The 25,880-nt window shown below is 41.7% G+C and overlaps 1 protein-coding gene and 1 long non-coding RNA gene across 5 annotated transcripts; one reads left to right on the forward strand and one right to left on the reverse strand.

Annotated features, from left to right (window-relative positions):
* Positions 1–11,382: 11,382 nt before the first annotated feature.
* On the reverse strand, positions 11,383–16,628 carry LOC125323504. The gene is made up of 2 exons (XR_007202538.1): positions 16,453–16,628; positions 11,383–15,023 (listed from the first exon to the last, which is right to left on the reverse strand). It is a non-coding gene; the product is annotated as an uncharacterized LOC125323504 (long non-coding RNA).
* A 34-nt stretch (positions 16,629–16,662) lies between these two features.
* TMEM14A (transmembrane protein 14A) lies at positions 16,663–25,222 on the forward strand. 4 transcript variants are annotated; one of them, XM_048298537.1, is made up of 5 exons: positions 16,663–16,747; positions 18,295–18,380; positions 20,046–20,147; positions 23,563–23,650; positions 24,635–25,222. In XM_048298537.1, the coding sequence occupies exons 2-5, from the start codon at positions 18,305–18,307 to the stop codon at positions 24,672–24,674; spliced, it is 306 nt and encodes a 101-aa protein (XP_048154494.1). In that variant the 5' UTR covers positions 16,663–16,747; positions 18,295–18,304; the 3' UTR covers positions 24,675–25,222. The 4 variants fall into 4 exon arrangements, with proteins under 4 accessions (XP_048154494.1, XP_048154495.1, XP_048154496.1 ...); XM_048298538.1 differs by lacking the exon at positions 16,663–16,747 and adding an exon at positions 17,042–17,062; XM_048298539.1 differs by lacking the exon at positions 16,663–16,747 and adding an exon at positions 17,443–17,463.
* The last annotated feature ends 658 nt before the right edge of the window (positions 25,223–25,880 follow it).

Below are 25,880 nucleotides of genomic sequence, written 5' to 3' on the forward strand. Positions count from 1 at the left end.
GCCTTGCTCTCACATTGCTTTCTTTTCCTTCAGAACTTGTGGTGCCTTTTCCTTTACTTGCCCATTTTATCCATCCTCATCAGGGAGCAGGAGCAGCTTATAGTCACTGCTGGTGAAGTAGCAATGAGAGCTGTCAGACTGGCCAGTGTCAATCCAGCCAAGGACTCTTCTCCGTGGTGAACAGCTGCAGATGGGGCACGACTAAAGTCATGCACAGGCTGAACTTTCTCCTGACATTTTCTCTTGGCCTCCAGCAAACAGCCATTTAGGAATTTCCTGAGGTGACAGTTTCATCAAAATCCCTGTGTACCAATGGATATTCCATTAATTCATCTAACCACTTCTTGAATCTACTTGTACTTTTGGCCTCCTCAAAATCTTTCACAATACTGTTATATATTAATGAAAAAATCTTGTCTGTTTTTAAACTTGCTGCCTGATCACTTTGTGGAATGCTCTCTACTTCTTGTTTTCCAAGCAACAATGACTAATCATTCTCTTTTTAGCATCCTTCAATAATCACCACTTCCTAGGTCTGTAGGGCATCCAGACCTAGCACCTCTCTTCAAGTTGTCTATTTGGTCTTTTAGCCTATTCAGTCTTTCCTCAGTCTCTTTCTGTATCTTTCCTGGTTCTCCTACCTCTATTCTGTAGTTTGGTGAGTGGAACTAAGCAGAGCATTCAGTAATCCAAAGACAATATAGATTAGGAATGTGATGTAATGGGGTTGTTTTGTTCTCAGCTCCACATAACACCTGACATAACACGGAAGTCAGTGCATGGTTGTGCCAGAGCCACAAGCTTGCTCAGGTTAGAAGGGACCCCAGGAGGTCTCTAGCCTAACCTTGCTTTCAAAGCCGGGCGAGCTACAGAGTCACACCAGTTGCTTGAAAGTCTCCAAGATGGAGAATGCACAGCCTCCCTGGCCAATCCATTCCACAGCTGGGCTGTTCCTGTGGGGGAATGATTTCTCCTTATACTGAGTATGAACCTCTCTCATTTCTACTTGAGACATTGTCCTTCATCCTGCACACCAGGCACCAGTGTGAAGAGCCTGGCTCCATCTCATAGACACCCTCCCTGCTAGGCACAGGAGCCACCCCTTCTGCAGACTGAAACCAGCCCAGCTCCCTCAGTCTCTCCTCACAAGACATATACTCCAGCCCTGACCATCCTGGCAGCCTCTACTGAAATTCTTCCAGTTGCAGTGGGAGGACTGGGGGCAAAACCTTTCACTTTTGGCTTCCCTTATAGTCAGTGTAGAGACAGAGCAAGAGCCTTACCACAGGATCACCCATTCTATCCATTCTAATATAGATTTTTAAGAGAGATGGGAAAAATCACTGAGGGCTATCTGTCTCCACTGGGGAAGGAGCTCAAGCAGCTAGTTCAGTATTAAACATCTAACTTGCATGCAGCTCAGGTCAGTAAGATGAGCCATACACTTGCCATCTTTTAATTTTAATTCTCTATCTGTAAAATGAGGATTCTACGGCTTTCTTGTTTCTCCCATCTATTTGAACTGTATGTAGCTACTATGTTAGGCTGAATGGTGTTTTGCCTGGTGTCTAGAAAAATGACATCTTTTTGAGCCCTATGGCTTCAGGCTACCACTATTAACAATGAGGGGATAGAATGCAGAGCTTCTAGAGCAACTAAGTTCTGAGCATCCATACACAACCTAAAAAACTGACATAGAAGACGCATGAAGGGAAAAATAAGGCAGTGAATTTCCACAATTTCTCATTGTCTCAAGCTTCTGAACTGCTGCCAATTTCAAATCTAAACTGGCATATTTCTTATTTTGCTGTTTTAACAGGAGATAATTATAGCTCATTGTTCCACAGCTTACTGTATAAAATGCTGAGCAGTACTTCTGTCTATTCTTCTTAGGTCTGAAGAACTTTAACTGCTTTTGATTCTTGTGTCCCAGATAATCACTATTAAGCAGTTAAAAGTTCATTAAAAATGAGGCCAAACATAGATGAAAATGCCAACAAAAACATGCCTGGAAAGATGGATGAATAAAAAGGCAGTGCCATTAGAAAGATATTTTCTCAGACTATATTTTTAAATATATCTAAAGAACATTTTATACACTTAAATTATATTTGATGAAATTAACTTTCTTCGGTATAATTGTCCTAAGGATGTGTAATTTTAAAATGGAAATGATACTCTGAAGCAGCACCCAATGAAGATATTTTCTGCAAATATCCATGTGTATTTCTTTCATGACCTAGAGTTCAAATTTATCCACTGCTTTCCACACTATGGAAATAAGTTTAAGCTGTGATGCACAATTAAAATGAAGACGGGAAAAGCATGTTTGAGTTGCACTCCTGCACTTTTCCACAATTACGAAGGCAACAGTTCCCTTGGGTTTTCTTTCTTTGGCTGTGAAGGAAAATGGCTGAGTAGTATTTCCAAAACTTTTCTGTGCTATTCCCCAACATCAATAAAAACATCTAAAAAGAGGTTCCTTCTCCCATTCTTTTAATCCAAGCTCCAACTGAAAAACACATAATTAGAAAACATTATTTTAGACATTCCTCTTTTTTTTTTTTTTTAATTTCAATCTCCAGATTGAAATGGTGCTCAGATCATCCCTTCTCTCAGCCTGAACTCTGCTAATGAGAAGGCCCTTGGCATTTTTGCTTCTTTGTGGATGGGTAGGGAACAGCCAATGCTTTTCTTGCTAGTAGATAAGCAGGGTGGATGAATAGGGCACCACAATCCTAGATTAGACCAGAGATTCACTGTTGTATCCATTTGACTCTGCCTAGCAGGCTGCTGCTCCCTGAGAGCTCAGCGAGGGTTTCCTAGGGCTGTGTGACCAGTCACATCCCGGAGTCCATTTCGGACAGCCCTGCAATCTGGCTCCGGCAGCCAGCAGTGTTACAACGCAGTGGTGATAAAAGAGGAAGAGAAGGGTCTCCCATGAGGGTGGTGAGATGGCTTTATTCACATCTTGTCCCAGTGCCCTCAGAGGCAGAGAGAGAGACCTCGTGGTCCGGGTGCAGGGTGGTTTTGTCAGGGGCATAGGGGTGGTCCCTGGGCGGGGTTGGGGTACAGGAGCAAAAAGGGAGAAACCGAGTGAGTGGCCAAGGCTAGGGCAGGGAACAGGGGGAACATGGCATCACAGAATCAGGGGGTTAACAGGCTACCACAATTCATCACTGACAGTACAAAGGTCAAATAATTTCTTACTAGAAGATACCTAAAACAGTGAAGCCCACTTGGAAGCACAAGTTGCAACCACAATTCCTGGCCAGGTCACAGCAATCAAATCTGTTTTCCTACATTTAACTCTAAACCACTAGTAAGCTGTGTGTTTTGCAGCACTTGTTGAAGCATAAGGAGCTGGCAGAGCCAGAGCTGGCAAACAGGCAGCAGGGCAGGATGCTGACCTGAACAAGGCAATAAAAGCATGCTGGTGTCAGCTAGCACACTGCACAGGCCAGCTGTTTGTGCAAGTACACGTTTGCTGCAGCCTGCAATAATTGTTCAGAGAGCAAAGTAGGGCAGTTCTAGTAGAGATACAGGCTCAGTAGCCACCCCCTCTGCTAGGGCAGTGGCTGGCAGGAAAGGGATACAGATAACCAGCAAAATGATTATCTGTTATGAGGGGAAGAATTTTTTATTCGCCAGAGGCAGCAAATATCAAAACTGGTTTTTGCCACATTCCTAACAGTTGCATTACTTGCAATGTAGTTCCATGAGAACCTGATAGTCATTCAGAGATACAAAATGAGCTTCTTTGTTGGTTCATCTTATGCTGTGGGCTGATAAACATGAGAAAAATTTAAAGATCTTATCAAAGAATAAAACAGTGTTTCTGCATTTGCTTCTTAACTGCTGCAGAACTTGAGGAATAATGATCCAACTCCAAACTGCTGTGCTCACATGAACCAAACCAGAAAACCAGAAAACCAAAATCTAGTGAATGTGAAATGTCAAAGAGAAGACAAACAAATTCATAAAAGTACATAAGATATAAAAAAAAATTAGGCCAGATGTGGTCACCTTGATAACTTCAACAAAGAACCTTTCCAGATTGGCTTTGAGCCAACCAAGTGCCTTTCTCTTCAATGATTTGTAGTCCTGTTTGTATGCAGTTTCCTCCTATTTTAATCTTCACAGGATCAGTAAAATGTTAGCTCAGGCATACTTTCTCTCTGAAGCACAAGAGGCTTAGTCAACCTGTTTTGCATAAACATCTGAAAATACACAGATCAGTTGATTTACAAAAGACATTACAGTATCTACCTTGCCCATTCCTTCCTGTCCTGAGACAGCAAAGATTAGAGACATAAGATGTATTTATGTTTTCCCTATGCTTGAACAATCATCATGAAAATGCAGCTCTGCTAAGTCTGTAGACTAAGAACCAAGGATACTTCAACTCCTTGTGTTTTGCCATCAAAACAGGTATTTAAGGTAGGAAAGCAGATCAGGTAAGCAGTAAAATCTCTCCCAGTTTTCTTCTTCACATTTCTGAAGGACAGTGAGAACGCAATGTGTAATGTGACACTGCAATAAAATGAATGGTTCCAAACCTGCTAAAGTGAGCCAGTCCTTTTCCTTTTTTAGGACCTGAAATATTTAGACATACAATAGCTAGCTTTCCTTGATATTTCTGTATGGCACCTTCTATTCAGAAGGATCTTGGAGACAGGTGGATGCTTTCGCACACTGCTGAGAGCCTGCAGCTTCCCAGGTGGAGTCCTGGGGCCATGATCCAAAACAACCATAAGGACTAACACACAGAGCTGAAGGAAGCAGCAGAAGAAACAGGCTGCTCTTAACTGGAGCAGTGTTAGTCAAGTACCAAAGATCTGCCTTTGATTTAAAACAAGGCCTGTGACATCTGAAACAACCACAGTTTGTTGGGATGATGGCCAAGCCGGCATTTCCAGTGCCACTTGGAAATCATGTACCAATTAAAGAACAACCTTTGGGTGTCAGCGTGCCCAAACTATGTGGTCCAGACAGTCTCCTAGCTCTGTCTGGTTGGACAAACTGCACCAGGAATGTACCTGATTGGAACCAACCATTCAAAATGTGCATCTTCATCCTCCTTGTGCCTGGTCTCCTTGGCACCTGATCACCACCGTGACCAGCAAATTTGATCACTCACAGGTGAATCAGACTGAGCAAATGACTGACTTCCATCTCACAGCTTTTAAAAGCTCTTGTTTGAGGAAAAACGTATGTCAAACTTGATTTGAGCTTCTCTGGAGCAGCTGAAAGGAGATCTGTCTTCCCATCATGTCTATTCCACAGGAGGAAAAAACTGCAGACCTTGAGTGCAGCTGAAACAGGCACATGTGTATCTCTGCTTGAACACTACACTGAGCCCCTATTTTTACCCACTGTTACAGCTAAGATGACTGAATTACAAGGTCATGTATTTTGCTGAAGGCCATATCATGAGTCATTTGGTTAAAACTCTGCCCTTCCTGGCTCTCAGTCCTTTTCTCTACTCATTAGTACACACAATGTAATAAAATGTTGGAATATCCCCAAAACGGAGTCTTGCTTAGACCACTTCCTCTGTAGTTCACTACCACAGACCTCAATTCATGGCTTAGGCAAGTTTCCAGCTCAACTATATGATACAAAATAACATTTTAAGTTAAATTTCAAGTCGGGTAATGAGCAGCTACAGAACTTCAACATGGTTGAACTTCTAAATTTAAACAAAATCACAAGAGGAATTTTAGAGAGTATTCAAGAGAGTAAACAGAATAGAGGCTAAGCAAATCCATAGTGGACACTATTCACCCCTTCTATTATCCATCTTGACAAGGGTTCTTTGATGCCTTTAGTAACTTATGACCTTCCCCCCTTCTTTGCTTTTTCTCTTTTTTTCACAATTTTTAGCAAAAACTCTTTACCCAACACTAATCTAGGCTAACTGAAAAGTTGGTAAAATTACCCAGCTGTTCTGACTGATGAGAAATCACTGATAACATTAGGTATTTTATTAAAGTTGCATTAACACTCTTCTATTTTATAACACAGTTTAAGGAAGGGTTCATTTTATAAACTCATAGGGTGTTGGAATGAAAGATGTGATCGTTCCCATGTAACCTCATAAATTCTCTTGCTAGTCAGTTTTGAGTCTATGAGCTCCAATAAAATTCTCATGAGAACACAGTATCCATCCATAAAAACTCCTGAACCCCTCATGGGAATCAGCTAGTTTAGAAGGGTTCAGAGGTTCAAGCCTGTGGTTTATTTATTAAAATTTTCTCAGTAAATATATCATGGTATAATAGATAACAAGCACACTGTTTTGTGCTAGTAACATCCATCTTCCATAATATACATGCACAGTAAGTTTCAAAAATAGGAAGGAAAAACCCTAAGTTATGTGCACTGAACCTTTTCTCAAAAAGAGGCTGAAATCGTAAACAAGAGTGAGAATTTGCTTATTTTTCAAAACCACTGTCATCAAAGGCAGCTAAGATGTTGCTCTACACAAAGGCATAAAAAGAGAATTCAAATCACCAGAGGTTTTAACAGGCTGGGCTGAGGTCGGACACTTCTAGTCTCAGAAGATGATGGTGACTTAGAGATAACAGTGGTAAAGCATTAGAAGCTGCAGAAGTACACTCCTTCACTATAGTATTAGAAGTGTGAATCTGACCAGGAGCACTATGTTCATGCTGGAAACACAAGCATTTTGTAGAGTCTGTGGTTGAAGGCTGTGAACCAATTTTACCTCCTCCCTCTATAAAGCCTCCAAACCAACCCTAAAAAAAAGTGCAAATTCCTTCCTTTCCTTGGAGACAGTAAACAGCAGTAGGAATGCAACAGACAGTGGTAGCTTCTGTGAGGCAATATGGTACCCAAGAATAGCTCAGATACTCACTCCAGTGATGAATTTGATAGCTAGTTTGTGTCAGACTAATTATTCTAACACAGGATTCACAGAGTCATTTCTACCTCAAAAGGCTTCTGAGGGAAGAAAAATACCAATCAAATCCAAATAGATTTTTTTTTCCTGTTGGAAAGCAAAGCCAGTTGGTTTATATTCTCTGGTGGTGGGGAAGAACACTTCCACCCTAAGAAAGAGTCAGTCTTTCAGAGAGACTTTTTGGCAACTCATTTCAGGCCTTTAGAGGCAGGCTCTGGAGGTGGCAAGAACAGGGAGGTGACAAAGTCACCTTCCTCCCAGCTCTACAACCAGCTGCCAGCTTCCAACTCTGAAAATGAACAGGCAGATGGTCACAGCTCTCCTGGTCCAAATCACACTGCTCCATGCAGGTGTGCAGAGCACCGCAGCCCCAGAACGCTGCAGGGGCCAGGACGGCCAACATCACCATTACTCTAAGGTGTCAGGGATGAGCATGCCATAGGCAGTCTCCACATTCTCTACTCTGCAACTCCTATATCCTCCACTCTTCTCCTGGCAATGCAGTATTAAGATCAAATGGGAGAGGAGGATGCTACGGGGAAAGGGTGGGACACCCTCGCATGTTCCCTGCCTGCCCTCCCTGGGACACAAGAACATAGCTTCAAGCTCAGCTGCTCTGTGCTCCATATTGCATCCCATACTCAGGGCCCCAATGCCTAACACTGATGGAATGTTTGCCTAGAAAGAGCACAAGGCTGTGCAGAAAATGAGCCTTTAGTCTCCCCTCTCTGTAGTCTGTGTGCATGCAGATCTTGCTTAGAAAAATGAGCTCCATTCTGATTTCTGCCAACCATCTGCTGAAATGTAAATGTGTTTTACTTTTAATTCTCAAACAACTCCAAGCAACTTCACAGGATTCCTTCACTTACCATAACAGCACCTTGAATACGTTCAGAAAATTTGCTTAACTTTGATAATAAAGTTCTGGCTTTTTATTTTGAAGTAGTGTACTTCAAATCCTGCTGGGAGTGCATTTTTATTAAAAATTCTCTGTATCTTCCCCTTCTCTTCATGTGAGCCCAGCACATGTACAGTATTTGAATGCCTGGATTAGAAGGATAATTAACAAAAATATTCCAACAACCTTATTTTTGGAAGAAAGAAAACTTACTCTGTGTGTGTGTGTATCTGATACAGCTGGTTTCGTTCACACTGACACACCCAACAAATGTTTAAATAAAATTCAACTGTTCAACATGTAAAATAAGAATTCCAAATCTTTCTTAATTTCTCAATTGAAATCAAGAGTTTGATCCTACAGGCAGTGTACATTATTATTTACTGTTAACAGCTATAGCTGTGCACATATGGGAAGTCTGCAGGCACCTTTATACGTTTATGCATCTTTTCTTTGGAATAGAGCTGGTATTTGCATTTGCTAAATCATTTACACCATATGGATAAGAGAAAGCAATGTAATATAGTATTGATTGACTTTTGCAAAGTAGAAACCAGATCTGAATTCCATTTTAGCCTAGTGAAATCCTAAGGCTTTATGGGAAGGTTCTTCCTTGGCCCAGCAGTAACAGTGACCTGTAATTTACATGGCACATTTTTTGAAAAATTCTCAAACTTACAAAGATTTACAGGGGTCACTTCAGTCACGAGTGAACTGCAGAGAGGGGCAAAATATAAGTTTGTGACGTAAAGACATAGGCCACAGAAATGAAAGACAACAGACCAAGAATAATGTACTCCCTTGAAGAATGTAGAGGCTAATAGGTAGACACACTATCAATTATAACACTGGATTATCCTTCAGCTCGTAAAAAATGTCAGGAGACTTTAAATACCTACAGATGGTCAGTGCCTCCATTTTCAATTACCTCTGACAGATGGCCCTTCCCTATGGCCCAGTGCTGATATGCCAAGAACAGTGATTAGAGATTGACTCAGAGGCACGAATGGTGCCATACTTTGCAGCTGTATTTATAGTCAGACCCAGAGTTTTCTTTGCCTCTATATCTGCAATTCAAAAACACCGTCTGAAGACATATTGAAAAAATAGCAGTCACTTGGTTCTATCCCCTGCCCTGATTTACCACCATAAATCATACTGTGGTGAGACAAGGCTATTCATCAGTTGCATGAAGACCCCAGAACGTATCAGTATCCATTCTAGCAGCTAACAGCTCTGCATATAGTTAATGCATTCTACTACCACTGCAACTCTCTTTCATTCCCAAAAGTTGAGGATTCTGTTACAGATCAAATCATCAGTTAAATTATGGGCCAGTAATCACAAAACCCAAGCCAACTGCTGACAAACCAAATCCACAACTGGCATTTATACTAAATTAATCATGTAGCACGTGGGCATTTGTTAGCACTTTACCACATCGTACACAATCTGGTTATTTCCTGACTCCAGTTCCAGTTTCAATCATGGCTCTTCATTTTATGTAAAACATCCAAAAATAAAATGATCCAAATGTCTTTATCACCTCAGAAAATGTAAACTGTGGGAGTGTGAAATGTAAATTCTTCACCATCCATTAAAGCTCCAGGCCCAGATGGTCTCTCTGCAGTTTTTCCAGTGATCCAATTTGCTGTTTCCATCCCATTTATGATGCCTTTGCTGAGAATCATAATAGATGTTCAAAAGACATTTAGTAAAGCAACTGTTAATTTTATTTTTGGATTTTGGAGCACGAAGGGAGTCTGGAAATAGGCTGTCATGCCCACTTAGCATTACCTTCAACTGCGTGGGACACATCCAGAACACAAGTCACTCTGGTTTGAACAGTGTCAGCCACATGGTTGCAGGCAGCTGCTTGGCCATGCCCCTTACTCTCCCTGCTCCTAGGCCCACGTGCCTCTCAAGGAGGGCTCTCCCTCACTATGGATCTGGCAGGGATGCACAGCAGCCCTCTCAACAAACTGCATAGATAGTGTCACTCCTGAAGATAAAGATGTGTGTGAAGTGAGTATCTGTGCCTGCAGATGAAACACACCCAAGTGCCTGGTCAGCATTTGCCCAAACTGATCATGTTGCAGAAGATGATCATCAGCCAGATTAAACAGTTACTGGGGAATTACCAAAAGACTTGACACAAAGCAGGAGCCAGACTGAAGAGAAATATAAAAGAAGTGCGAAAACTTGTAATACAAAGGACACACCTTGGAGAGGAAACAACTGTCTCAGGGGTGTGTGGTTCAGCCCATGACTTGTAGGGAATTGCAGGGATCTGTAAAAAGGTAGAGGATCCACATCTCCCACAGGAGACATGTAAACAGGAAAATCTGCCATCTTTGGGAAGGGGGGGTGTTTTTGTAACCCATATTGCCCATGAGTGAGGGGGTGCATACAACTCTGTGCATACATGTGCCTGAGTGTTTCTGTGTGTGCATATGCGTACACTAAGAAGGCTTTGGGATTAGTTATAGAAGACTGTTTAGAAATTTATAGCATGGTTTGCCTATTTGTATTACTGATCTCGTTTTCATAGTTCACTAATTGCTGGATAATTACACTCTGCCAATAAAGCAATAAACTGCTTTGATTCATATTTATTTTAAACTATGTGAACTCAGCAGTTTTTCCCTGCAACATGTAGCAAGTTGCTGAAGCAACCAGAGATCTCTGTAGCAAAAGGATTTCATGTTTTCTTCCAAAGCATTGATTGACACTGAATAAATTCATGCTTAGTGAACCATATCTAACTACAGGTGAGATCCCTTAAGTGCATGTGTCTCAAAATAATTATTTTTAAGTAAGACATTACACATATGGTTATTTCAGATCTCCTGTTTCCCAGGAGTTCATACACAGGTGTTACATGGTTAGCATTTGTAACTAAACATGTTTCCATCTGGGGAATCAGCATTCATTGTTGGCACTGTATTTTCCCTTTGAGTTATCTGTGAAAAAATCAAACTGGGATGGATTTGGATCTCTATTACCACAATCTCACAGAGAAGACCCTTAGCTAAGCCAAAGAATGAATCAAAACCAGAACTGTAGAAGTGGTTTTTGCATGTTGCAGGGATTCACTAATCCTACAGGTTTTGGGAGGTTTTTTTTGAAACATCAATTCAGAATTTCCTTTTACTTTAAGACAGACAAATCTTTACAGTTTTACCCATTTAACTGGCCTGGCCAATTCTCCTTCCTTCCACAGCTGGAATAATATAGTCTAGTATTCCCTAAAGCATGTTTTGCTGTGCATGCCCGGGTATGCTAGTCAGTGCTAATTTGCTATAATCCTGCTGCCCTGACTTTCCCAAACCACATCGCTACAAATGTAGGCAATTTGGTCCAAAGTGTGGACTCTGCAACAGCCTGGCAGCCCTAAATATTGTGAAGCACTGATGCATTACCAGTGACAGCAAACTCTCCACACATCCTCACAGTATGAACAAGGCACAAGCAGCTAAGCAATCAGAAAGGCTCAAACACTTACCAATGAACTTTGAACAACTTGGTAAAGGAAACAAACACACACACACAAAAAAAGTCAATTTCTGGGATGAGAATGTAGCTGAATATTCCAGCCAAAGATAATTGTATTTCACAAAATTGCAAACCTCACATGAGAGTTTATAGTGGAAAAACACTGACAGGCCATTGTCTGCAGCACTGTATTCACAAGGCTGCAATTATAGCTTTACCATAATGAGTGTAACTCTGTGGTCAGAAAGACTGCAGGAATATGATATTTTCCATTGAATACTTCTTCCTTCATAGATATTTGGCTTGAAATCTGGATTTTTTGTTACAGTGTTGTTGGCATTGTTTATCTCACACTTTAATTTTTGGAGGCTGATCTATATAAGTACTTTAACTTGGCTTCTCCTTTTAGGTGTACAAATAAAAATTACTTCATCCTTTCCAAGCTTGAGTAATTGCACCCAATAGTAGACATGTAAACACTTTCTATGATTTGATGTTTATAATCTTCCCTTTGCACTCACAGTGGTACTCCTTTGGGTATCATCAGCCACAAAAAAAAAATGAATACAGCTTTTTTCTTTTTTTCAAATTAGGTTACTGCTGTTATTAGTCAAGATCCCTAAGGTCTCACTGAGCTGTGCTTCTCCAGGCAGGCTTGGCAGGAGACATATCCTAACCCATGCTGCCTGATGACAACCACCATGAGATACCAGTCTCACCACCCACTGGAGGCTCCTCTAGCATATGTTTGTGGAAGGTTTCTGGCTCATCTGTAGTGGAGGAGCAGCAAAAAAACCCTCAGAGGAGACAAAAGTTCTGGCTTCATAATCAACCAAGCATGAAAGACAGTACTTGTGTATCTCTAAGCATGGGAAGAGCTTAGGAAGGGGAAGGAAAACAATATCTGAACTGTTAAAAATATTACTTCTGATAGATGTAAAAGATGGGTTGGTAATCATTACAGGAGGTTGCTGAGTAGTGGGTGGTCTTCCTTAGTGAATATACCAACTTTAATGAGCTCTGAAGAGGAAAAGATCAAAATCTCACCAGGAAAGTGCTGGAACAAAAACACTGTTGTGAGGGCCCAAGCCTGTTCACCACTTTTTCTCAGTAATACTTGTGTAAGCAATACTCCTGATGTTAATGTGATTATCTAAAGGCAGAAGGAGTACTCATACAAATAGGGGCTGGGATTCATGCCTAGTAATCTGTCTAATCTGGCACTCTCTCCTTCAGCTGCACTAGATGTTTTCCAGCAGATGACTCTCAAATAATATTCCCAAAATACACTGATATCCTGGGGGAAATTCTATCACAGCTTATGAAATCTTTCCTCAGACATGAGTATTCATCAGGTTCTATGCAGACAGAGCAGAAGGATCTCTGGGGAAAATGCAACATCAGGAGGGCTATAGCCCAGCCTGAGTCCCTATCCAAGCACTAATATTATGTGGATTGTGTATGTATTGGAAAGTGTATGTTTCCTCAGTAGGGTACAATGCAGTATTAGTGACCTATGGTTCAGGTCTTACTGAAGTAAGAGAACCCTGAGGCATCATCCTCAAAAAATAAAATACAAACTCCTACTAACATTGCATTTATTCTCGCATACCTGTGGACACAAAATCAGAGCCCTGAAAAAAACATAACGGATCTCCTGGAGGGTTAGCCCCATATCCAGCTATCCCCAGTATCCTTTCTTTAATAACAAGAGATACTATTTAAAGAGAACATGCAAGCCAGGCATATACATTACCTTTATTCTCCTCCAGCACCCACAACCACTGTATTAGGGATGCTAGAGAGCATATCCCTACTAAATTCTTCTTTCATGTCTCTATGAATATGCAGTCCATTTAACTGTTTAGTCTCCTTTCCAATCTGCTAGCCTATTTGCTTCCAAAACTTCTGCTGGCAGTAAATTCCACAAGTTCACTATATCTGCTACATTAAAAAAAAGTATACTCCCTTTTATCTTTTCTAAACCAATCTCCTACTGGTTTCAACGACTGCCCCTACTTCTAGTTCTGCAGGATTTGGAAAACATCAATCTTTTTCCATAATCCCACCCAATGAGGAGAACAATCTTCGCACGAAAATATTCCAGAACTACACCTGTGTAAGGGTGCTTAGCTGCTCTTTTTTCCCTATCTCAGGACCTTTTCTTCTGTCTATGGGATTTCAGAGGCACTCTTCCATTCCACAGATCCGTTCTGGTATCACATTATGTTCTGGGATAGCAATTGGCATTAAATCTTACTTGGTGCTTACAACTATGAGTATCCTTTAGAGTTAATACAGGAAAACCAACAAATAACACAAACAGCTTACAGCAGAGAGAGGTCTTTTATGTGCTTCATGCTGCCAACACCTTCTCTAACAACAGGTAGCCCCAGCAAAAATGTTCCAGGGGAGGGAGATGGACTGTGTTATACAAGCCCCTTAGAGGCTTCTTGTTTTAGACAGGACATAAGCAAAGAAAGGCACAAGCTCAGACTTTCTCAGGGAAGAATGCCTACATTCAGGTGAGAATGTAGCCGGGGCTAACACAAGGTCACACATGATCAATATGGGTGAAACTTTCTGGGGACAGGGCTGTACAATTTTAAGAAGCCTCCACTCTACATTTTAAATTCTTTTTCTCTTCAGGTCATATTTTCCTGAACACGGAAAAATATATCCCTGAAACTAAGGCAATTTGCTTGCCAGATTTGAAAGCTTGTTTTTCCAAAGCAGAGAGATGCTAGGGGCTGTTCAGTGAAATGGTTATGTTTATAATGGACAAAACCATGTATTCTCCCCTAAATTCATCCTTGTAGTTGGCTCAATTGTTGTAAATGGAACTTTCCAAAATCAAAGCAAACAAATCATAAGACAAAACAAAATAACCAAAACAAACTAAAACAAAACAGCTGGAAGCGGACACCCAGCAGGGGAAATTTCAGCTCAGATTGGCAGTAACAAGCAAGTGAAAACTATACTAGAAAGCACATAGCAACAATAACACTAGCTATGCTGCTGGGGCTGTTATACTTCACTGTAAGGACTGAGGTGTTTGATTTGTCATGCTACCAACAAACTAATTTAATTAACTCTCCTCCTATTCAAAACCTCCCATCTGTGCTGTAAAATACAGCAACGATTTCACATCAGACAACAGTTAAGTAAAACCTTAGGGAAAACAGTACCAAATACTTTTTGTAATTGAAAATTGAAGGGAACATAACAAGCAGCATATAATTATGTGAATTCAAATTTTATCCAGACTTCAGGGTTACCCAGTCTGCTTAAGTGATGAGTATCATTGAATCAGTAATCACAACTGGTCATTATCCTAGAGGTGCCAAAAGATACTGTATGTGTTCCACTTTGGAATCCCCTCAAATAGAGTTGCATGGTTCTGCTCCATTTAATTCCCTGTTTATTTAACTGTGCTCTGTGCTTTTCAAGAGCTGCAAGTCTCATAATACTTCATCTAAAAATCCAAGATTTCTGGATTTCAGCTTATGAATCCACTTTTTGTTTGCATTTTGGAGCCATCCTGCCCTCAAGTGTCCTACGTTTGTTTTCCAAAGTTGCTGCACCTTCAGTCTTCCTTCCAACAGACACTGCAGTGAGATAAGGAGAGCAGTTCTGTTTTCCACTGAGCAGACAGAAGACTTGGACAGCTCACATGGAGTGGGTTTGTGTTGCAGCAGTTAAACACTACAAGAAAAAACAAATGGAACGTTAGGAGTGGAAATTAGATATGTTAACCCTAATGAGAATGCTGATTTGCTTTCCAGCTAGCTCTTTGGAGCGGAAAACTCCCACACCTTTAAGTAAAGAAATCTAAAGGAAACACGGGATTTTGGCAGAGATTTTCAAATGACCCCTGAAGAAGGCAGGTATCCAAGTCCTATCACATGGCATTGTGAGTCTCTCCCTGTTGTGGCCATGTTTATGCTCAGTCTGTTTGTGGGAACAAGGGAAGTGTGGGGAACGTTGCACACAGGCACCCCTGAATCACTCCTGAAGGACACATCCTGTGCTGGTCAAGAATCGCTCAATTGACAAAAAGCTAAAGAAACACTGTGGAGGGGGACAAAATATGGACAAAAATAGCTTGTAGTGGAATAGGTCCAGCAAACAAGGCTAGCAGACAAGAAGTCAGGGTGTTAAAATAACCACCTCAAGCACTTTCATAAATTAGCTACGTGTTCAGTATCAGAGTCTTGGGGCTTGTGCCTGCTGTTTTCCCTGACAAACACATACCAGCATTCAGCCTACGTGCCTGCTCACCTGACTTCATGCAGCAGCCCTCAGACTTTCAAAAAACAGAAGCAAGGACAGAGAGAAACTTTCTTAGGAGAGAGGCAGGGACAGAAGGGTGCCTGGCACAGCAACAAGTGCCCATTGCTGGGTCACAGGGTGCCTGTGGGGGCTGCAGGAAGGAGACCCTCACCCTGCCCCTGCCCATCTGTGGGATGGGCATGCTTTGGGGACAGGTGGATCTGCAGGCGTGACTCCCTCGTTCATGAGCTCTTCCATCTCAAACACGGCAAGGCAAGAGGGGTTGGCCTTAAAAGAGTAAAATATCCACGGACCTTTCCACTGTGTAAAGGGCTGGATAAAGAGTCTCCAGCAGGAGATGCCCACCCCGGAGCAGGACGCTGTCATAGAGGGGCCCCAACAAAGAGAGTGTGCTGCCCTGCTGCCCTGCACCAGCACAGCCACGACTCAGAGAATCACAGAGCTGTTAGGGCTGGAAGGGACCCCTGCAGACCATCTAGTCCATTATTAGCACCGTGTTCTCACCAACTGAGCTGAAATTTCGTGTGGTTTAGTTTATGGCCATCGCTCCCTGTCCTGTTGCTGTACACCACCAGAAACGTCTGGCACCACCCTCCCGACACCCAGCTTTGAGATATTTATATGCATGAATGAGACCCTCTCTCATTCTTCTCTAGACAGAACAGACCCAAGTCCTGCAGTCTCTCTTTACAAAAGAGATCTTCCAGACACCTAGTCATCTTTGTGGCCTCCGCTGGACCATCTCCAGTGGTTCCACGTCTCTCTTTTGCTGCGGAACCCAGGACTGGACACAGCACTCCAGATGTGGCCTCACTAAGGCCGAGAAGAAGGGGAGGATCACCTCTTCCCGATGCACCCCTGGATACCTCTGCCCTCCTGGCCGCAAGGGCACCGCCGGCCCATGGTCACCCGCTTGTCTCCCGCAGCCCGGCTCCGCCAAGCGCCGCCAGCCGCCGCTCCTCCGGCGGCGCTACGGGCGGGCCGGGCCGCGCCATGACGGCGACAGGCGCCCTCCTTCCGCCGCCGAGGGGCTGAGCCGGGGACGCGGCAGCTCGGCCGGGCCCGGCGCCCCACGGAGCCCGGCGGGAGGCGGGGCCGGGGCCGCGGCAGGTCAGAGGGCGGCGCGGCGGGACGAGGTACGGCGGGGCGGCGGGGCCGAGCCGCGGGGGGGGCGGCCGGGGCGAGCGGGAGGCTGGGCGGGGTGCGGGGCCGCCCTCCGCAGGCACCTGCTGTTTGTCGGGGGCTGCGCCCGGCGCTGGGAAGCGAGTCGCGGGCTGCGGGTCCGGGCAGCGGGCCCGGCCGCGAAGGCCAGGCACATCAAAGGCCTGGGGATCCCTGGCCCCTTCATCCCTGGCCCCTGCCTCTGCAAACCTCGTTCTCCGGGGTGCCATGGCCCCCTAAATCCAGCTTTTGTCCTGAGGGGTTACGACCTGGGGAGGAGGGGGCTCGGTGTGAGTTGCTTACTTTTAATACTAAAGGCTTGACATGAAATGCTGAGTGAGCACTGTTTGCTACTGCCCTTTAACACTGTGGTCAAGGACTGTTGCAGTGGGGATACTGCAACATGCATATACCAAACCAGGAGTCCCGTGGAAAGGAAATATATACGGGCAGACAGATCCTTGCTAGATGTTTCAGAGATGTTTATTTCTCCAGCCGCATGGCCGGAGCTCTGCCCAGGAACTGTTCCAGTCACGGGACCAAGGGTCCTTCTGCCCGCGCAGGGAACACAAACCAACCAATGGGAACGAGGCTGAGCAGGGACAGGGAACCCCGTGTCTGTGCCCTCAGGGCCCCTCTCCCAGGGCTACACGGCGGGGGAGGGACCCCAACAAAGGACACACGCGCTGAGGTATAAAGAAGGACGTACTTAATTAAGTGTATACTTAATTTGGGAGAAGGAGGGAAAAGATGTGTCCCACCAGCTGATGGGAGAGAGGCCGTGGTGCTGCAGGAGCTCTCTGGCTGCAGAGCACTGCCATTCATGCCTTTACACAGCACTGCCAGGGAAGTAGGGACCAGCATCACAACAGAACCTTAAATGCTTCCTGCGGGGCAGAAGCCTAACTTCAGACAATGCACCAAAATGTAAAGGTGAAACAAAAGGGCATAGACACAGGCCAAAGCAGCTGTATGTATAGCTTCCCAAAACAGCCTAAGCTTCTGTCTGGAAACATTGAACAGACTCTGAAAATTGGTATTTTTGTCTGGTGCAGGGTTTGTTAGATTCCGCTTGAAATGCACCAGGTGCAGTGTGGTTGAAAGGAGATGAAAGCACTGAGCTGAGCACTCAGAAGACCTGTACATATCCACAGTGTGCGCTCAGCTCAGCCCTGTAGCACAAGTGCGACAAAACGTTCTTTAGATGGTGTCAAGCTTTTTGCCCGCATACATGTATTTGTGACTGGGAAAAATGCATGCCACGTACATCCCAAAAAATCTGCTAATGGAAATACGGTATACCCAGATACTGGGGTGTAAGGAAGGGCAGCAGTTAGTGAAAGGATGGTACAATAGTCAAAAGGCACACACACCTTCACCTTCTGAATGTTTTGACACAGTAGTCAAACACAACTTAGGAGATTGTAGTGTTATTTAGAACCCTTTAAGTAATGATTTCTTTTTTACCACGAGGAAGGAATTTGTTTGCCTTCAGTTGCAATATGTTTTGTTTTTTTTCCAGAGTTGGGACCATGGCTGTTGACTGGATTGGTTTTGCATATGCTTCATTGCTGATGTTTGGAGGTGTTGTAGCTTACACTCGTAAAGGTAAGTACTGGGACAGCAGGAAATCAAAGCATTTGAATTTCCTCTATGCAGTGTGAGACATGACAACTTTGCTGTAACTGTAACTTTGCTGTAACACAACTGCATTTTACATCCATCATATGCTGCTGTAAATGCACTGAGTCTCATGAGATGTACTTGGGCCAGCTGAAGCACTTGAGTTTGTTTTCAGGGCAAAGAGTGGGGGTTGTCATGTTATCTTTCACCTTAAGTGCATTTTGAGCTTTCTCATCTCCTTTTAATCATTCCTGTGTTGAGCACAGTAGATCCTTGATTAAAGCTTATTTTCTACAGAGACATCCAGGCTTGATTCTGACATTTCCAGATGCACGGTGAAAAAAAACCCTTTACTTATGTGCTCTGAGTTGGTGGTTAATTCTCTGGTACTGTTAGAACTGTGCCTTTTCACAGTAAGATAACGAGGCAGGTTTTAGCGGGCAGTGTACCACAAAGCGCAGTTTCGGTGTTCCAGGGATTTTCGCGGTCCCGCGGGTGGCAGCGCCGTGCCCGGGCCCTGCACCGGCAGAGGTCGCAGCGGTACCGAGGACGGGCAGGCGGGGCTGCAGGCGGGTTCACAAACCTCGGCAGCGCTTCACTCTCCGGCCCTGTGGCCATTATCCGTCACGATTCCTGTGATTTAGGGTCACTGTCTCCCTTCGCAGTGTGCACATGCTGTGCTCTCGGAGACACGGCTTCGCATCTGAATTTCTGGAAACGCTGTATTTTTGTGTTTGCAGCCAGCTGCACTCTCTGACTATCCCATTCACCTATTCTTTTCACTCTTTATTAGTTGGTCAATCCTCGTGGCAAATCTAGATTATTTTTTATGGGTTATGATTTCCATTTCTTGCAAAGTCATGATTAAAAGTACTCAAAATAAAAGGATTGGGAGCTAAATGACATCAGGGGGTTTGGATTCTTTATTTATAAACATTTGGGGATCAGCTTAATCCAAATAATGTCTGCTGTGCAGATTCTACACTTTTATCATACGATACCAAGACAAATGTCTGTTCAGAAATCTAAATATATTAGGGATATATCCGGGACTTATGAACCAGTTTTGCAATAGCACTGCAAGAAGATGTCAAGTTACTTTTAGAAGCCCTATTTTCATCCTCACTGCCATTTATTTGTTTTTTCATTATTTATTAAATGGGATGTTGGTGATAGCATTTCTTTGTCCAGGACTGATGTCAGACTGAAAGGCCTGACATTATGACCACACATGTTGTCCATTTACTCTATATATATTGACACATTTCTACAATTTTTGGAGACTCCCAAGTGCAGTAAGATACAGTTAAAACGAACAGACAGTTCTGAGAAATTACCAAAGTCCTTATTAAGTATGATAGAGAAAGTAGCCAAATTTAGGGTTGTATTTTTCCCAAGGTGTAAGTATTACTGGATCCTGATCATCTCCCTCTAACATAGTTGACTTTGCCCCTAATGCCACGTATTAGAATGACCCAGTTACAGAAATACTACCTCTCTATTCACACTGGGTGAGGTAAGCTGGAATGTGGCAAAATCCGTTTTATTTTTAATATATTTGGATAATACTGTGTAGAGAGACAACTGCTGTATAAAGATTGAGTTTAAAGACCTTGTATTGAGAAATAACACTTGAATGATTTCTTGCAGGTAGTAAAATCTCTTTAGCTGCTGGACTCACCTTTGGCTCTGTGGCTGGTTATGGAGCTTACTGTGTAACATGTGATCCAAGAAATGTGAAGATATCATTGTGTAAGTGTTTCATTACAGTAAACAAACAAACAAACAAGCAGCATCCGTAACTGCATGTAAAATTCTCTTTTTAGTAAATTTTGAGTATTGCTTTGGTTTAAATGTTGAGTTTTAAATAGAGGTCAACACTTCAACTTAGCTTGCAAAATTCAGGAGCCATTTGCAAGGTAAGGCGGATCATTCACACAAAGCCAGCAGGTGTGTGAATGCAAAACACTGACTAGTGTCAAGCCACCTGGCAGCACCTCCTTTTATGAGGTGGTTGCCTAACATTGCACAGATTGTGAAATCCAGCTGAGAAACAGGAGATAGTACTGTAATAAAATCACTAGCGCTACAGATTAGAATTTCACAATCTGAGCAGTAAAGTGGGTGTAGGATCCGGTGTTGCATAATTTAACGTATCCTCAACTCCCAGTGAATCAAATAGTTTGATTTAGTGTTTTTCCTTTGCTGTTAAGACAGGATACAAACTATGCAGTAATTGTCATGGTAGCTAGTTTGCCTCATGGAGGCAAAACCTACATTCTCTAAGCGGGGCATTAACCTCGCCAAGTGATTTGCAATAAGAGCTGTTGGGAGCTTGTCTCACTCATGGTTTTAGCAAAGGTGGTTTCACATGCAGAAATACATTTAAAATACATATAATCCAGATGATGTGAGCACACAATTGTTTTTTCTCAACTTAGAATTTGTGGTATACTGTTCATTCTGATTTTGTGCTTTGCCTCAGTCACAATTATAAAAATTTACGTTTCAAAAAAATGTTGAGTATCATTGTCAGTGAAGTGTTTCCACCAGGTTCTTTAGAAAAGGTGGTAATGGTGGACCTGATCTGCTCCTAGATGGCCTTAAATTGGATTTCCACTTTTGCCACCAAGACCTTGCTCAGATTAAGTTTTCCCACTGTTTAAAAAAACGCCAAAACTTCATTTGGAATGAAGACATAGCCTTAAGTATATGTAAATTTATAATCATTAGTGTGAGATGATTTTAATTAGTGTATGGTATTGTACTTCTATGGGTTAATTAAGCCACTAAGTTAGATACAGAATTTATGGAAGACTCATTAAAACTTAATATATGTTGCCTGTTTCCCAATTCCCAGGTTTTGAAGGGACTAATACAAAATTTTCCTTTAATGTGCTTTTGAATGTCTGATATCTAAAATAGTCGGTGTTTTTCATTTCATGTAGCTGTAGGCGTCTGAGGACTTTCTCAACTGGAGAAATGTATATTACTTATTTAGTAGAAGTCACAGCAATGAGATGAGATGAGACAGAGTTCACTACACCTGCCCTAGAAAGTTCTTCTTACATAGAGTAAAAGGAACAAAGACTTTTTAAAGCAGTCTTAGTTTAGAATGTTTACAAAAAAATGTTTTATTGCTTTTTATTATAAATGTATATTGCTTTTGTGGAAAACTAGAATGTTTTCACTTATGTCTTAACATGCCAAAGTGTGAAAAGCAGCTAGAGCACAAATGAAAGATGGAAATTAAGTGCATGGAAGAAAGCGACCACTCTGAACTTAGAAACCAGTACAGTAAATTACAATGTTAAATAAAGCAAGCACCCAAACCTTTAAAAGGTTAGGAAATCTAAAAACAACCCATCCATCCAAACCATGACTACTGACAGTATTCTTCACCTATGCAAGAGTCTCCTACAGTAATTTAGGTAATATTTTAGTACAAGACTTTGATAGGAAGGTTATTGTAACTTGTGCTACATACAAAGAGTATGTAGCCTATACTGCAGGCAAATTCTCTCAGTTGTTTTATAAATTATTATTTCAGGCATTTTCCTCCTTCATCTGAAATTAGCTCTGTGCTCTCTTGGATACTTTAATGCATTTTTATGTGTTTGAAGTAGGTGTAGAAATTCAAATTTCAGTATGCAAGAGTTAGTAGCATTCACAGTGCAAGTTGATCCTGATCTGAATATGATTCACTGGATTGAATTTGTCTTGATTTATTGAATTTCTTTGACCTGGTTTAAGGTGAAACAGTGAATGTATATAACTTTCTAAAATCAGGTCTAAAACTTGAATGTCTTAAAAAGTCACTGGAACCTGTGAACAGCCATATACTAGCAAATGGAAAAAAAAGAACATTACAGAGTGAACATGCTTTGTAGCTTGTCATAAACTGTAAATATACTCAGGACTCTGGCAAGACACATGCTGTGGAATAGTTTACTCTTGAGACATTCCTGAGAGGATCAAGGCTATGTGACTAGAAAATAAGAGCAATGGTTAATGGAGCGTAATTTTTTTTTTTTGCAAGGTATCTTTAATGAGTGCACATAGTTGGTAGAGTTCTGTAAGATACTTGTAGCTGTCAGGGCTTGTTTTATAACGCTGAAGTGAGCTTAAAACTAATTTTTGACACCTATGAACACAGGACTGGCCCCAGGACTAGACAGTGGAATTTGAAGAGAATTAGCCAGAAGGTTTAAATGCTCCATTAAAGGGAAGAGATCTGTGTAACTGCCATTACTTTGGCTGCGAGAGTGATAAGGCCCTGCTGCTCATGAGAAGTTCTGCGTCTCTGCCCACTTCTAGGAAGCGTTTCCAGTGACAGTTCTTTAATGAAGGTAGCTATCTTTGCAGTTTTATGTGTTCTCCTCAGCCTTCTCATTTATGTACCCCTCTGCAGCCACAGTTCAAGATGAAATCCCCATGCCTGATGAGTTCATTGTTGCCTCCATTTTTAGTTAAGACTGCTCCAGGAAGAAGATGTAGTTTCTGTTATGATGTTTGTTCTCTGCTGCTTGTGCTGCATTTATTGCCCTCTTGGGCTGCCCAGCTCTTGTCACAGGCAAGGATGGTTCCCTCGTAGCAAAAGGCTACAAAGGAACTCGTGGTCATGAAGAAGGAGATGTTGATAGCCATATTCTGTAGCAAAAACAAGTGGCAAACCTTCTAATATGGTTTTTAAGGCTCAGCAAATGAAGAGCTAATATTCTAAAAATAAAACCGAAAAGAAGTTGAATGCTCTAGCTCTTTGAATAGTTGGAAAACAGCTGCAATGATCTAGGATGGTGTGATTTATGAGACACTATTTCTGTAATTCAGTATACATGTTACTGCTATGGCCAAGATTCTTTCTACTTTATTTGTATGCCCATGAATGTAGATATGGGTGAGTAGAATTGACTGACTAACAAACTTAGTCTCCATGGAATAGGATTTAGCATTCTGCTGCACATGGACACCTTATTTGTAGCTAAAAGAAATCATAATGGTGTATTTTGGAAAAGCAAGAATGATTTTATAGACTCTATCTCTGATCTAATGTTTTACTAAATTGCAGTTCATAAGAAAACAGCAATGACCTTTGATAACTCCACATGTTCTTGAGTGGTCCACTGCAAAAAGTGAGAACATAAATATATTGGATTGTCTTTTACAGTTTCATCTTTTCTTTTGACCATTATAATGGGAATGCGGTTCAAGAGGTCCAAGAAATTAATGCCAGCCGGACTAATAGCATGCCTGAGGTAAAGATACATTGCAGATCTTAATGCAAAGATTTCACTGGTTTTCAAATAGTTGCCATTTCACACCTGATTCAAGGCAGTATTGATGGAAGTCACTGTCATTCAGCAACTATACAGCTTAAGTGAAATTAGTTTGGAGGTCCAGTGAACAGCTTTTTTCTCTCACTAGGCAGATACAGCTGATACGAAGTGACTTTCTCAGCACAGAAAGGAGAGGTCAGGAGTTAAATATTAATGCATATTGGTAAGGCTTTTGGAAGAACCTGGATAAGCCTTAGTGTTTTTGAACACATCCACATAAAATTAGTCTAATTTCGTACAACACAGTCATCTTAAAAAAAAGGCCAACACTTTGGTTTAGTTTTGGCTGCATTCAAAACTACTGGAACCACAGTACTGCTGAAAAACAGGACATTTTTGACCTGAGCTAAGAACTGTGGTCAGTATTAATGCAAATTATGATGTTTCTAACTGTTCCAGCTGCTTTATTGCTGCTGTTTGGCATTCTGGAAAATACAATTTTCTGAACTTATTATTTTTGAATTAAATTATGGAGTAAGTTCAAAACTTTTTTCCCAATGAGTCTGTAACTCAAAACATTTTTTGAAGTGTAAATCAGAATCCCCATCTTCTGAAGGAATAATAACTGTTGCTTCATTGTTACCAGATTTAATATAACACCATTCTGTTTTACTTCAGTTACATACAGGGAGGAAAAAATCAGAAGTAAATTGTCAAGGTGCAAAATGTAAGAATCAGGACTTACACTGGAAAATGTTATTGTCCATTGTGGATTGCTTTTCCAGCCTAGGTGGCTTTGTTTTTCAACAGACACTGAGATTGTAGATTTAGACACTTGAAAAGACAGCTTAATAGAGACTCTAGTGTCAGTTATTTATGAATGCACTGTTATTGAATGATGACTTTCACTGGTTTTATTAATGACAGCTATATTTATGTTTTCTTGTTTTGGGTTTTTTTCAGCCTTTTGATGATTTTGAGGCTTGTATTTATGCTGCTGTAGGAGAATTTAGAACCGAATATGACTGCCATGCCCACCAAACAGACATGCTCTCCATACTTGAAAGACAAGTTTGAACATAAGTCTTATACTGCATTTATATTTTCTGTAAAAGATCTGTACCTGTTATTTGATTATTGACATGTGCTGATATTTTAAAAGCTTTTTTTAACAACTAAAGCAAGTGTTTTGTTGGTATATCTTGATCTACTTTCATTTAAGCAGTCTATTAACTCAAGGGACCTTTCTTTTTAAGTTTGATCTGTTTTAGGGGTGCAGAGCGCCTCAGGAAATTGAATTACTCTTGCACTGTGTCTCTGAGAGAAGAATATATATAAATACATGTTTATGCTAAAAAGGTATCTTGTATTGGAGTATAATTTTGTAGTTTCTGAGATTAAATAATCAGTTTTAAATCAAAAATGTCTTGGGCCTGTACTGTGTTGCACTAGAAAACCAACTTCCTTTCCAACACATGTTCTTGTTCCACTGGTTCTAAATGTAAAAACTATAATCAATATTCAAATAAAACATAAAATGTTCAAAGCTTATCGATTTTTTAAGCAGGCGAGTGAGCCATTTTGTCAATGGAAGAGTCTGGTGCTCTGCTTTGTACTCAGTGGTGGTTTAAAACTTGTAGCATGCTGTAAATTGCCACTGACATGAACCATGGCTGAGGTTTGTCACTGCGCAGAGAGGTTCCAAACTGCCAGCACTCTGGAACAGGTTTGCCATTCCACTCTTAAACTGATTATCTTGCTGAAGTTCCCCCCCGTAAGCAAAGGAGAATATTCAGCCATAAACTATTCAGGGATTGAAGTTGCTTTGATTTGTGTACAAAATAAATATTGCCTGGGTCTCAAAGTTTGGCTAAGACTGTCTTCTGGTGTACAGGGGATGTAAGCAAAATCATTAGGAAACAGTATGGGTGGGTGCGCTCTTGAAGACAAAGAGAAATTTTGCTGCTTTTCATTTTTTTCATACAAAGGTTGCTTATGAAGGTCATCATGTATCAGATCTCGGTGCTGCACAAATTCATGAGGAAAATACCAATATTATTCCTGTCAGGGGCTTAGGTGGTGACAAGGCCTTGTGAGCAGCTTAGATGTCTAAGGCACAACTGACAATAAAAAATAAAAGGGGGACAGGACAACGTGACACAAAAAGATTCTTACCAACCCCAAACCACAGCCTGCAGCTCTGGAATCT

Source organism: Corvus hawaiiensis, chromosome 3, assembly GCF_020740725.1.
Source record: "Corvus hawaiiensis isolate bCorHaw1 chromosome 3, bCorHaw1.pri.cur, whole genome shotgun sequence".
In the NCBI taxonomy this organism is placed as follows: Eukaryota; Metazoa; Chordata; class Aves; order Passeriformes; family Corvidae; genus Corvus; species Corvus hawaiiensis.

Bases quoted from the DNA above. Each gene is read 5' to 3' on its own strand.
- TMEM14A (XM_048298536.1), top strand. From the start codon at position 18,275: ATGTTTTGTTTTTTTTCCAGAGTTGGGACCATGGCTGTTGACTGGATT. The intron at 20,148-23,562 runs GTAAGTGTTTCA...TGTCTTTTACAG, and splicing joins AAATGTGAAGATATCATTGT to TTTCATCTTTTCTTTTGACC. The intron at 23,651-24,634 runs GTAAAGATACAT...GGTTTTTTTCAG, and splicing joins GGACTAATAGCATGCCTGAG to CCTTTTGATGATTTTGAGGC.